Here is a 13,205-nt window from a genome sequence, read left to right on the forward strand (position 1 = left end):
ATTTGAGGCCCTCACAATCTTACGTGTCTCTATTAAGCCCCCACTCTTTGTTCGTCCATCTCCATTCCCACACCAACTTGTCTATCCTCCGCTCTCAGGGCAAGGCCAAACACAAAGTATGAAACTTTGTTGTCTCCGTTCACTCAAACTTTAGGGCCACATGGTTGGCAATAGTGGTTAGCTTCATCCCTTTACAATGCCAGCGATCGGGACTGGGGTTGGAATCCTGTGCCATCTGTAAGGAATTTGTACGTTCTTCCCGTGTCTGCATGGAGGCTTTGGTTTCCTCCCACCGTTCAAAGCGTTCCAGGGGTGTAAATTGGGCGGCATGGACTCGTTGGCCGAAATGGCCTGTTACTGTGCTATATATCGAAATTGAAATGCCTGCGTCTGCCGGGAACGTGGTCCGACTGCTCAGACTCTTCTCCCTGTCCCAGGTGAGACAGCTCTGAGTGCATCAGCAGGCTAGAGCAGTCGTTTTTTTAGGCCAGGAAGGTTCAAACTAAACAGACGGGAAATAATATACAGTGGAATGAAAGGGTTATCAGACAATGAGCACTTGACGGCTCTTGGCCTGGATTTGATGGAATTTCAGAGAATGAGGGGGAATCTCATTGAAACATTTTGATTGTTGAAAGGCGCGAACAGAGTAGACGTAGAAAGATTTGTTTTCCCCGGTGGGAGAGTCTCAGACAAGAGGCCAACTTCAAGAATGAAGGGCATCCATTGATAACAGAAATGTGAAGGAATTTCTTTAGCCAGAGGGTGGTGAATCTGGAATTTGTTGCCACAAACGGTTGTGGAGGCCAGGTCATTGGGTGTATTTCTTTTTAAAAATTTTAATGTAGATATACAGCACGGTAACAATCGATTTCGGCCTTGAGTTCGTACCGCCCAATTACATCCAATTGACCTACAACCCCCCCCACCCCACATTTCGAACAGTGGGAGGAAACTGGACCCCCCCCCCCCCCGGGGAGAACGTACAAGTTCCTTACAGACAGCACGGGATTCAAACCCCAGTCCTGGTCACTGGCGCAGCAAAAGCGTTTCGCTAACCGTCACACAAACCATGCCGCCCCTTTAAAGCAAGGTTCTTGATTAGCCAGTGCATCAAGGGTGACAGGGAGAAGGCCAGACAGTGGGGAAAATGGATCAGCTCATGGCGGGGCAGACTCAATGGAACGAATGGCTTCTTCCTGCTCCCATGTCTAATGGTCTTATGATTAATTGCTCATCTCTTTTAAGGAACAGAGATACAGAGATAGATTCGAGGAGCTGATTGGCCACTCAGATTATTATACCTGCCCCAGCTAGTTAAACACATTCCAAGTCTGGATAATTCCACCACATTTGATTCATTTCGTTGGTCCAAATTCAACTCCTACCTTGTTTGATTGCATGACATGTTGAGACAACCCCTTCTCCGATACAAACTGCCACAATATCTCTGTTGGAAAAGCACCCTTTCTCCAGCCCTTTGGGAAGTCTAGAAAATACAAACCAGGGAGAGAGAATTTTCCGTTTCTTTTGTTGTCAAATTAAAAACGTAAAATGCATGATACTCTTCAACTTTTCCCCATCTTAAGGCAAAGTCGCCGTAGGCACTGCCTGGTGCCCCTAACAATAGGAGAAAAGAGAATCAAGAGAGTCCCTTCAGAATTCATCGATTCACCTCCAGCACTCCCGTGGCTGCACAGATTCCTGTTCAGATCATCTGCAACCTGAGTTCCAGATACAAACCTCCAACATGATCAGGAAGCCCTCAGCGTCCTCTTGAATCCCGGCTCTGATACCTGGTCCTCACGAGCCAGTCTCGCGTGGGTCCTTCGACTGCAAGTCGCCCACAGCCTGCATGGGTCCCTCAGCCCCGAGTCCCTCACTGGTTCGCCACTGTGGTCACCGTCCCTGTAGGGTCGTCCCCTCTGGTTTTCCTTTGCCACAGCAGGTGGGGGGGGGGGTGGTTGGTGGGGGTGTTCTTCCTGTTTCAGGTGCCTGCCACTCCCCCAGAGTTTGTAACCCCTCAGTGTCCACTGCCCAGTACAGGCACAGACCTCAATTGCAGGATTTAAAATGAAAACACCTTTGGCTCCTTTAACAGGCCGCTTAAAGCCTGTCTGGAGCCCGAGACGTCAAGACCAAACAGTAGGACCCTGCGGAGCAGTGCTGTGTCTCCGCTCACCCGGATCTGCACCAGTGGCAATTTTTTTGGCGTAGAATTAATGTCACAGCCCTTTTCCCACAGATGGCGTTCTCCATCACCTTACAGACTGAGATCTAGGCCCGTAACATGGGGATAGAGCAGTCATCTCTGGCAAGTATCACACCCATTTTAAATAAAAGATAACCATATATAATCATATAACAATTTACAGTACGGAAACAGGCCATATCGGCACTTAGAGTCCACACCGATTTACTCCACTAGTTCCACCTACCTACTCCTATGCCCATAACTCTCCAACCCCCTCACATCCATGTACTCATCCAACCTCCTCTTAAATGACAGAATTGACCCTGCCGCAACCACCTCTTCTGGAAGGTCATTCCACTCAGCCACCACTCTCTGATTGAAGAAGCATCCTCTTATATTACTCCTAAAGTTTTGCCCCCTAACTCTTAACTTATGACCCCTTGTACCAATCTCCCCTACCCTCAAGGGAAAGAGCCTATTCACATCTACTCTGTCCATTCCCTTCATAATTTTAAATACCTCTATCAAAGCCCCTCTCAACTTTCTGCGCTCCAATCTTTCTTTGTATTCTAGATACTGCAATCCAGGCAACATTTTAGTAAATCTTCTCTACACCCTCCCTACCTTATTGATATCCTTGCTATAATTTGGAGACCAGAACTGCACACAATATTCCAAACTTGGTCTCACCAATGCCTTGAACAGTCTCAACATCACCTCCCAGCTCCTATATTCTATGCTGATTTATAAAGGCCAGCATACCAAAAGGCTTCTTCACCACCCTCTCTACATGGGAATCTACCTTCAAGGAACACTGAACCGTTATTCCAATATCTCTCTCTGTTCCTCAGCATTCCTCAACGTCCTTCCCTTCACTGCATATGTCCTATTTTGGTTATTCTTCCCAAAATGAAGCTCTTCACACTTATCTACATTAAACTCCACCTGCCACCTTTCAGAATTCATCGATTTTCCAAACAGTCCAAATCCTTCTGTAGTCCATGTAAACCCTCCTCATTATCCACAACTCCCCCTATTTTTGTATGGTCCCCATATTTACTCACCCAATTTACCACCCCATCATTCAAATCATTAATATAAATGATGAACAACAAAGGACCCAACACCGATCCCTGAGGAATACTGCTCGTCACCGGCCTCCATCCTGACAGACAGTTCTCCACCATGACTCTCTGGTGCCTATCTTCCAGCCACCTCTGAACCCATCTGACTATCTCTATATTAATCCCTAGAGATTGAACCTTCTTCACTAACCTTCCATGCAGAACCTTATCAAAAGCCTTACTAAAATTCAAATAGACCACCATCAACTGCTCTACCTTTATCAACTTCTCTGGTCACCTCTTCAAAATAATTCAACAAGATTCATCAAGCATGACTTTCCCCTCACAAACCTTGGTTAAATATATTTTATATCAGAGTCTTTTCCCCGGGGGAGTGGAATCTAAGCCAACAAGTGCAATGCACAAGCATGCTGGGAAACTAAAGCAGGTCACACAGCATCCGGAGGAAGTAAAAGGAGGCCAACACGACAGGCCTGGGCCCTTTGTTGGGTATCCATGGCTTCTGTGAGACCTGCTGTGTTTTTCCACCACATTTACATATTGCACTCGACCCCGGATTCTTCAGGCCTTCTTGTTTAACACAAGAGGTTTAAGGTGAAAGATTTAAAAAGGGACCCGAGGGGAATATTTTTCCCCCTCGCACACCAAGGGGTGTGCAATGAGCTGCTGGAGGTGGGGGGGGGGGGGGGGAAAGAGGGGGAATTGTAATGTTCAAAAGGCATTGAGACTTGAGACAGGTTTGTGGAATGGAAAGGTTTTGAGGGAGATGGGTCAAAAGCAGGCATACAGGAGACCAGCTTGCGTGGGCCAATGGGCCTATTTCCACACTGTAACACTCCATCTTGGTGTGACGAAATGCTTTGAGAGGCTGGTCAAGGCCAGAATTAACACGTACCTCAGTAAAGATCTGGACACACTGCAATTAACTCGCCTATCGTCACAATCGCTCCACAGGAGATCCAATATTGCTGGCTCTCAGAAACAGCAATTCATACATATGGCTGCTTTTCAACGACTACAACTTGACCTTCAGTGCCATTGTTCCCTCAATGCTGTTCAAGAAGCTACAAACTCTAGGCCCCTGTACCACCCCACCCCCAGTCCTCAACCCCCCACCCCCACCCTCCCCACAACTGGATCCTTGACTTTCTCATCGATAAAGTCAATACGGATTGGAAACAACATCTCCTCCTCACTGATTATCAACACTGGCGCACCCCAAGGATACTTGTTTAGCCCACTGCTCTACTCATTATGCACCCACAATTGTGTGGCCAGGCTCCTTTCCCATGCCATCTACAAGTTTGCCAATGACACCACAGTTGTCTGCAGAATCACAAATGGCAATGAGGAGGTGTAGAGGAGGGACATAGTTCAGCTCGTTGAATGGGGTGACAACAATCCTGCATTCAACGTCACCAAAACCAAGGAGATCATTGCGAGCCTCAGGAGGAAGTCAGGAAAACACGATCCAGTCCTCATCAAAGGCTCAGTAGAGGGTCAAGATCTTCAAATTCCTGGGTGTGAACATCTCCATGGATCTGTTCTGGAGCCTCTATGTTGATGCAATCACAAAGAAGTCTCGCCAGTGGCTATTCTTTGTGAGGTAATTGAGGAGATTCGGTCTGTCACTGAAGACTCTTGAAAACCTCTACAGGTGGACCGTGGATAGCATTCTGGCTGGTTGTATTACTGCCTGGTGTGGAGGCGCCAAATCTCAGGACAAGAATAAACTCCAAAGGGCTTAACAGCCTGCGACATCACAGGCACCAGACTTCACTCCATTGAGGACGTCTACACGAGGTGAGTTGGCACCTTAAAAAAAGCAGCCTCGATCCTCAAAGACACCCACCACCCAGGCCACTATCAGGGAAAAGGTCCAGGAGCCTGAAGACGAGCACTCAGCGGCACAAGGACAGCTTCTTCCCCTCTGCCATCAGATTCCTGAATAAGCAGTGAACCAAAGACACTGCCTTACATTTCGTGCATAACTATTTTTAATTTTTATAGTAATGTTGTAAAATGGTTATAATACTAATGTTTGCACTGTGATGCTGCTACAAAACATTGAATTTCGTGACTTATCCATGACGATAAATTCTGATTCCTGGGACCTGGACGTTGTTAGTAAAGATTCCAGTTTTTCCAAAGAAAGTGTGAGAGTGGGGGAACAGGTCAGGTCACCGGCTCATCGTTGAGGGAGTCAATGGTGGTTTTTATTTGAGATCCCGCGACCGCGGGGCCTGCGCCCAAGATGGGGGCGCCTATTAATTGGCAGCAGTCACAAGAAGACTCCAGGGAACTGGAACAAGGACACCAAAAAATGGGTAGACCAACCCCCGCCTGAGAAGGAGAAGCAGAAGAGACAGCCCATGGGACTGTGACCATGGAGGTGGACCGGTGGCGACTCAAGGCTAGGAGCCCATGGAAGCAGCGGGCTGCTGTCGGGAGACTCGCGACGGCAGTGGATTGCTGGCGACTGGCTCGAACAAACCGGAGGGGAACCAGGTATGGGAATCGGGATGCGAGGAGGTACCGAGGGGTTCCTGACCGCGTCGGAGTATCGGATCTGGTGCTTGGGTCGCCGATAATTTGGACTGGACTCCGTGTAGCTACAGAGGATGCAGAAGGGCTGGAGGCAAAACTGTGGACACTCAGTGACTCTGGGGGTGGGGGGAACACTCTCTGACTGCAAGAGGCAACTAGGCAATTTCTGCTGGTGGCAAAGGCAGGCAAAAGAGAATTTCATGTTATAGGACCCTGAGGCAATCGATTGAATCTTGAATGTTTTTGGCACAGCTGATCCCTCATGGCTAATAAACCGTATTGGCATGTTTTAATACATATGATTGCATTCTACGAAGTAATGTACTTAGTTAAGATTTTATTCTATATTTTGAACTAGGTCACTAACCTTTTGTGCACTCATCAATTTCCTTTGTGCGCTGATTGCAAAAGGTGTGCGCGGGCACAGCTTAGAGGGGACAGGGGCAGCAGGATATGGAGGGAAGTTGGGGAGACCCCCTTCGGTTCGGAAAGTCCTGCCAAAGGTAGTGGACGCAGACCAGGACATCACAGGCAAAACCCTTCCCACCTTCGGGAACGTCTACAGTGAATGCTGCCATCGGAGAGCAGCAGTGATCATCAAGGGTCCACACCACCCAGCACCTGCTCTGTTCTTCCTGCTGCCGTCAGGAAAGGGGTAGAGGTGCCACAAGACCCACACCACCGGGTTTAAGGATGGCTGCTATCCCTCCACCATCAGACGCCTCAGCGACAAACTCAGAGGACTTTTACTTGGTATTGAATATTTATTTTCTGTCTTTCAGTTTGTTTAAATTTCTCTCTTTTGTTTTTGCATCTCTTTCTTGAGTAGTTTTTTTTTTGCCCTATCGATAAATAGAAATTCTGCCTGGCTTGCGAGAGAATCTGATGGCTATATGTGATGCCATGTCCTCACACAATAAATTTGAAACTTTGACCCAAGGATGAGGGGAAGAAATGTAAGGGACATCCAAGGGGAAGGTTTATCACACACAAGATGATGGTTCAGTTTAATTTTAACAGAAGGCTTTTCCAATCCATGACGCCCGTACCACGTCCACTCATCCCTTTCCACCAATCTCTTCCCTCACCACCCGATGGGGTCCCAGTCCTTCCAAGTGAAGCAACACATCTCTTGTGTGTCGGCAGGGGTCATCCGGTGCTCCCATTGTGGCTTTCTCTACATTAGAGGGACTGGGAAATACGCTTCACTGAGCACCTCGGCTCTGTCCGCATTTCCCAGTGGCCAGCCACTTCCACTCCCCATTCCCCATTACCATGGTGGCGTCTGTCTGTGGCCTCATGTACTGACACACTAAACCACACCCCCCCCCCCACGTAAATTGGAGGAGCAACACTTGATTTCCCGTTGGGTAACTCTTCAACCGGATGACATTGACGTCAACTTCCCCGATTTATGCTAGTTCTTCTTCCCCTCCCTTTGCCTTCTTTCCTCTAGCTCTCCACCCCTTCCCTTTCCATTCACAGAGCCATCCCTCCTCCCCCCGTTTGCTGGCGTTCCTCCCCTCTCTTATCCACCCATGGCCCAAGGGACCGGCCTCCTCCCCCTCTCCTTCACCATTTTGTTCTGGCGACATTTTGCTCATATCTTGATGAGGGGCTTCAGCCCGAAATGTTGGTTATGTATCTCTATCTTGGCACGGGCAGCACAGTTAGCACAACGCCTTTACAGCACCAGCGATCGGGACCGGGCCTGGGTTTGAATCTCACATTGGAAGGGGTTTGTGCGTTCTCCCCATGTCTGCGTGGACTTTCTCCGGGGGCTCCGATTCCTCCCACCCTTCAAAATTACTGAGGTGGATGTTAATGGGATGTAAATTGGACAGCACCAACTCGTGGGCCGAAATGGCCATTAATTAATTACGCTGTTTGACCTACTGAGTTTCTCCAGCATTGATTTTACTTCAAACGGAGTGTTTGCACACTTTCGTATTTTACTTCACCCAATATTTTTGAAGGGTGGGAGGAAACTGGAGCACCCAGAGGAAGCCCACGCAGGTCACGGGGAGAATGTACAAACTCCTTACAGATGGCACGGGATTCAAATCTGGTGCTGTGAAAGCCCATGATTTTACATGATGTTCTGCACTGCGTTTATCGCCTCCTACAGATTCTCCTGATCATGAGTAGAGCAGCTCCCGTCCCTTGCTGGGATGCACCCGGCGAATCTGCTCTTAATGGTGCCCCTGTCAAAGCTGTTTAAGGATCTGTGTGGGGGGGAAGCGGGGGGGAGACATGAAAAAGTCAGGCAATGCTACTCACCTCTTTGATCGGCCAATGGAGTCCGCCCCTTTGATCCTTGGAAGAGCTTCTTTGTCTCTCCAACCATCGCGCTCCAACCTGCGCTCTGCGCCCCCCGGCTCCCACTCCTCCTCCTCCTCCTGGCTGACAGACACCGGCACCCTTGACCTCCTGACCACGTCAACTGGAAACCTCGCCAGGCTCCCGGGCAGAGAGTCGGTGCCGCTGAAGAGCTCGCCATCTGTGTCCTCGAAGCTGCCGGCACTGTGACGGGAGAGGGCGGTCAGGCTTGGGAACGTGCGCCAAACACGTGCTTTGTGTGTACGGGAGAGAGACTGGAGAGAAAGCAGGAGGTGGACGGGGATGGGGTGATGGGGGGTGGATATTCAAGGGTACTCCTATCTCACTATGATTAGTGGTTGGTATGACACTACCAGCGACCCAGGTTCGAATCTGGCACTGTCTGTAAGGAGTTTGTACATTCTCCTCATGGCTGCGTGGGTTTCCACCAGGTTCTCAGGTTTCCCCCCACCCTTCAAAACGACTGAGGGTTGTAGATTAATTGGTCTATTTGGACTCGTAGGCCAGAAGTGTCTGTTACTGTGCTGTATGTCTAATTTTTTAAAAATCTATTGGAATACATTAATAATGATGAGCTAATGGCCTTACACATTGTACATTACATGTACGTACCAGAATTCTAATTTGCTGCAGTCGACAGGTTCTGCATTAAAAAAACACACCTACAATAGCACAGAACCACTGAACATTACAGCACAGAAACAAGCTCTTCAGCCCTTCTAGACTGTGCCGAACTATTATTCTGCCTTGGCCCACTGACCTGCACCCATACCTCTCCCATCCAAATTTTTCTTAAGTGTCCAAATTGAGCCCACATTCAGGTCATTCCACACTCCCACCACTCTCTGAGTGAAGACGTTCTCCCAAATGTTCCCCTTAAACCTTTCCCCTTTCACCCTTGGCCCATGTCCTCTGGTTTGTATTTCACCTACCCCCCCCCCACCCCGAAGTGGAAAAGCCTGCCTACATTTACTCTGTCTATCCTCCGCATAATTTTGTCCATCTATACACAGGTGATACATACAAAGTTAAGTACCAAATATTCAGCTTAACACAGAGTCTTCTACCCGGAGTCAGGGAATCGGTAAACAGAGGACACAAGTTTCAGATGAGGCAGGGAGAGATTTAACAGGAACCCGATGGCATAATTTTTTAAAAATTACAGAGGGTGATGGGTGTATGGAACGGGCTACTGGAGAAAGTGGTTGAGGCAGGTACTATTGCAATGTTTGAGAAAAAAATTGGACGGGTCCGTGGATAAGATGGGTTTAGAGGGATGTGGGGCCAGGGTGGGTGGGACATTTGGACTGGTCCGTGGATAGGATAGGTTTAGAGGATTGTGGGGCTAGGGTGAGTGGGACATTTAGATGGGTCCATGGATAGGATGGGTTTAGAGGGATGTGGGACCAAGGTGGGTGGGACATTTGGACGGGTCCGTGGATAAGATGGGTTTAGAAGGGATGTGAGGCCAGGGTGGGTGGGACATTTTGACAGGTCCGTGGATAGGTTGGGTTTAGAGGGATGTGGGGCCAGGGTGGGTGGGACATTTGGACTGGTCCGTGGATAGGATGGGTTTAGAGGATTGTGGGGCTAGGGTGAGTGGGACATTTAGATGGGTCCATGGATAGGATGGGTTTAGAGGGATGTGGGACCAAGGTGGGTGGGACATTTGGACTGGTCCGTGGATAGGATGGGTTTAGAGGGATGTGGGGCCAGTGTGGGTGGGACATTTGATCGGGTCCATGGATAGGTGGGGTTTAGAAGGATGTGGAGCCAGGGTGGGTGGGACATTTGGACGGGTCCGTGGATAGGATGGGTTTAGAGAGATGTGGGGCCAGTGTGGGTGGGACATTTGGATGGGTCCATGCATAGGATGGGTTTAGAAGGGATGTGGAGCCAGGGTGGGTGGGACATTTGGACTGGTCCGTGGATAGGATGGGTTTAGAGGGATGTGGGGCCAGTGTTGTTGGGACATTTGATCGGGTCCATGGATAGTTGGGGTTTAGAAGGATGTGGGGTCTGGGTGGGTGGGACATTTGGACGGGTCCGTGGATAGAATGGGTTTAGAGGGATGTGGGGCCAGTGTGGGTGGGACATTTTGACAGGTCCGTGGATAGGTTGGGTTTAGAGGGATGTGGGGCCAGGGTGGGTGGGACATTTGGACTGGTCCGTGGATAAGTTGGGTTTACAGGGATGTGGGGCTAGGGTGGGTGGGACATTTGGACTGGTCCTTGGATAGGATGGGTTTAGAGGGATGTGGGGCCAGTGTGGGTGGGATATTTGATCGGGTCCATGGATAGTTGGGGTTTAGAAGGATGTGGGGTCTGGGTGGGTGGGACATTTGGATGGGATAGGCTAGGGAAATGAGCCAAACGCAGGCAGGTGGGAGTAGCATGGGTGGGGCATTTTGGCCGGCGTGACGCAGGAGATTGTAAATGCTGGAACGGCCGGAGGAACTCAGCGGCCAGTGTGACACGGCTGCAGAACATGGACCACTGCAGCGGTGCCACCAGTGCAAAGTCAGCGAGGTAAGCGAGAGGAGCCTGCCAGGGAACTAGGGCAAAGCACAAGCATGCAGGAAGAACTCAGGCAGCATCCAGGGCTGCAGGAGGCAGTCGACGAATCTGGCTCACAGCTTGAAGGGTGCCGAAAATCGGGCAGGTGCCCTAATAAGGAGGTGGCGGGGGGGGGGGGGGAGAGGAAGGAGCACAGTTGATAGGCGGATATGGGTGTGAGGGGGAAGAAAAGGGAGCCCAGAGGTAATAGGGAGAATGGGGCAGAGGACGATGTTGCAGAGAACTTTCCAACACAGTACAGGCCCTTCAGCCCACAATGTGGAACTGACCAATGTAAAACTACTCCACAACAATCTAAAACCTCTTGCGTGTGTGAATGTGTTCCTCCCCCTATCCTAACCCCCTACCATTTCATTCAGGTGCTGTCCTACCTTGATGAAGGCCTCAAGTCCGAAACGTTGGTTCTGTATCTTTATCTTTGCTACATAAAGGACATTGTTTGACCTGCTGAGTTCAACCACACTGTCTGCAGATATTCATGTCTGACTCCACAACGGGGCTGCACGGTTAGCACCACACTGTTACAGCGACAGTGACCAGAGTTCGAATCCGATGCTGTCTGTAAGGAGTTTGTATGTTCTCCCCGTGTCTGCGTGGGTTTCCTCCTTGTAGGTTAATTGGGTGGCATGGGCTCATGGGTCGAAAGGGCCTGTTACCATGCTGTATGTCTAAAATTTAATGCAATAAAAACACAATCTAACCCGGCCCTTCGTCACACCCATAAACCCTTACATCCACGTGCCTGTCTAAGGGTCTCTTGTACCAGCCTCCACCACCACCCCTGACAATGCATTCCAGGCACCCACTACTCTCTGCTTAAAAATTTTCTCTCTGGCGTCTCCCCTAAACTTTCCTCCTCTCACCTTAAACCAATGTCTGCTGGTATTTGCGTCTCTCGCCCCAGGAAAAAGTCCTCCTTATCTCAGCCCCTCGCAATCTTATACACCTCTATTAAGTCACCTCTCATCTTTCATTGCTCCAAAGGGAAGCGCCCCCAGCTCTGCCAACCTTGCTTCATTTGTTCTCTGACAGGAGAAAGGAAGGGAAGGGGCTGCAGGATGGGATGATTTCTCCCCTGGATGTGTTGGTTGGATGGGTCTAAATCCTGGAAATCCCGCACTGTAGGGAAGGGACTCCCCTCGACTCAGAGGTGGCTCAGCTCCCCCCCCCCACCCCACAACTCCCCCACCAACCTTCTTGGGAAACCTCAGGAGTTTGCAGAGGCTTGGCATGACTTTGGAAACCCTGGCACATTTCTACAGCACAGAAAACATGCCATTCGGCCCCTCTAGTCTGTGCTGACCACTATTTCGCTAGTCCCGCTGACCTGCTCCCACTCCATAACCCTCCAGACCTCTCCCATCCATGTATCTATCCAATCTATTTTTAAAACTCAAGATCGAGCCTACATTCACATCATCAGGCAGCAGCTCATTCCACCCTCCCACCGCCCTCTGAGTGAAGAACTTCCCCCTAATGTTCCCCCTAGTCCTTTCTCCCTTCAACTTAAAACTATGTCCTTGTATTTATCTCCCACAATCACAAATTGTTTACTGTTCTTTATTCGTTTACATGTGTACATTGAGTACAGTTTTGTTTGTACTACCAATAATTGATAAAGGAATCTCAGGAGTGTAGGCGATGTCAAGTACGTACTCTGGCAATAAATCTGGAAAAAAAAAATGTGCAATACCTGCTGGGGTGCGACAGAGTCACAGTTGACTCGGAGTCTGCAGATGGAGAGACTGAGGGGAAGCTGTCCAAGTCAACTTGTTCTGGGAAGAACAGAGAACATAGAAATCAAGTCAAGTTTATTGTAATCTGATTGTACAGGTACAACCTGACAAAACTGTGTTCTCCAGTCCTCGGTGCAAAACACGCAGACGCACACCCAGACATAACACACATTCAGACAAACAGTACATGTGCAGAACAAGTATTTCATCTGTACAAATAAATAAATATTGCTTCATGAATTTGAGAGTCTCCTATGGTCAGTGTGAGCTGATCCTTTGGGTTTTCAACATACTCACTGCTCGTGAGAAGAAGCAGTTCCTCAGCCTGGTGGTGCTGGCTCTGATCCTCCTGGACCTCTTCCCCCAGAGGGAGCAGCTGGAAGACGCTGTGTGCTGGGTGGAAGGGGTCCACAATGATTTTGCCCGTTCTCTTCAGACAACGATCCCGGTAGATCACGTCGAAGAGTGGGGGTGAAGAAAACTCCAGAGATCTTCTCTGCCACTCATAATGACCTTTGGATTGATCGCTGATCTATTGCTCTGCAGCAACCGTACTGCACCGTGATGTGGCCAGCCGGGAAGTTCTCAATGGAGCTCGTGTGGAAGGTTGACGTGATAGTGCCCAGTGGCCTCGCCCGCTTCAGTCTTCCCAGGAAGTGCAGTCACTGTTGTGCCTTCCTGACAAGTGAAGCGATGTTCAGTGTCCACGATAGGCCACCAGATAAGT

General features: G+C 49.4%; 1 protein-coding gene across 4 annotated transcripts in view; it reads right to left on the reverse strand.

Moving 5' to 3' along the window:
- LOC138754815 (uncharacterized) overlaps window positions 1-13,205 on the reverse strand; it is a 55,316-nt gene that overhangs the window by 21,360 nt on the left and 20,751 nt on the right. For all 4 annotated transcript variants that reach the window (XM_069919672.1, XM_069919673.1, XM_069919671.1 and 1 more), the window contains exons 5-7: window positions 12,436-12,517; window positions 8,107-8,349; window positions 1,389-1,489 (exon numbers count right to left, since the gene is read on the reverse strand). In XM_069919672.1, coding sequence (XP_069775773.1) covers window positions 1,389-1,489; window positions 8,107-8,349; window positions 12,436-12,517 — 426 coding nt within the window. The remainder of the gene's footprint in view (window positions 1-1,388; window positions 1,490-8,106; window positions 8,350-12,435; window positions 12,518-13,205) is intronic.

Source organism: Narcine bancroftii, chromosome 2 (genome assembly GCF_036971445.1).
Source record: "Narcine bancroftii isolate sNarBan1 chromosome 2, sNarBan1.hap1, whole genome shotgun sequence".
NCBI lineage: Eukaryota > Metazoa > Chordata > Chondrichthyes > Torpediniformes > Narcinidae > Narcine > Narcine bancroftii.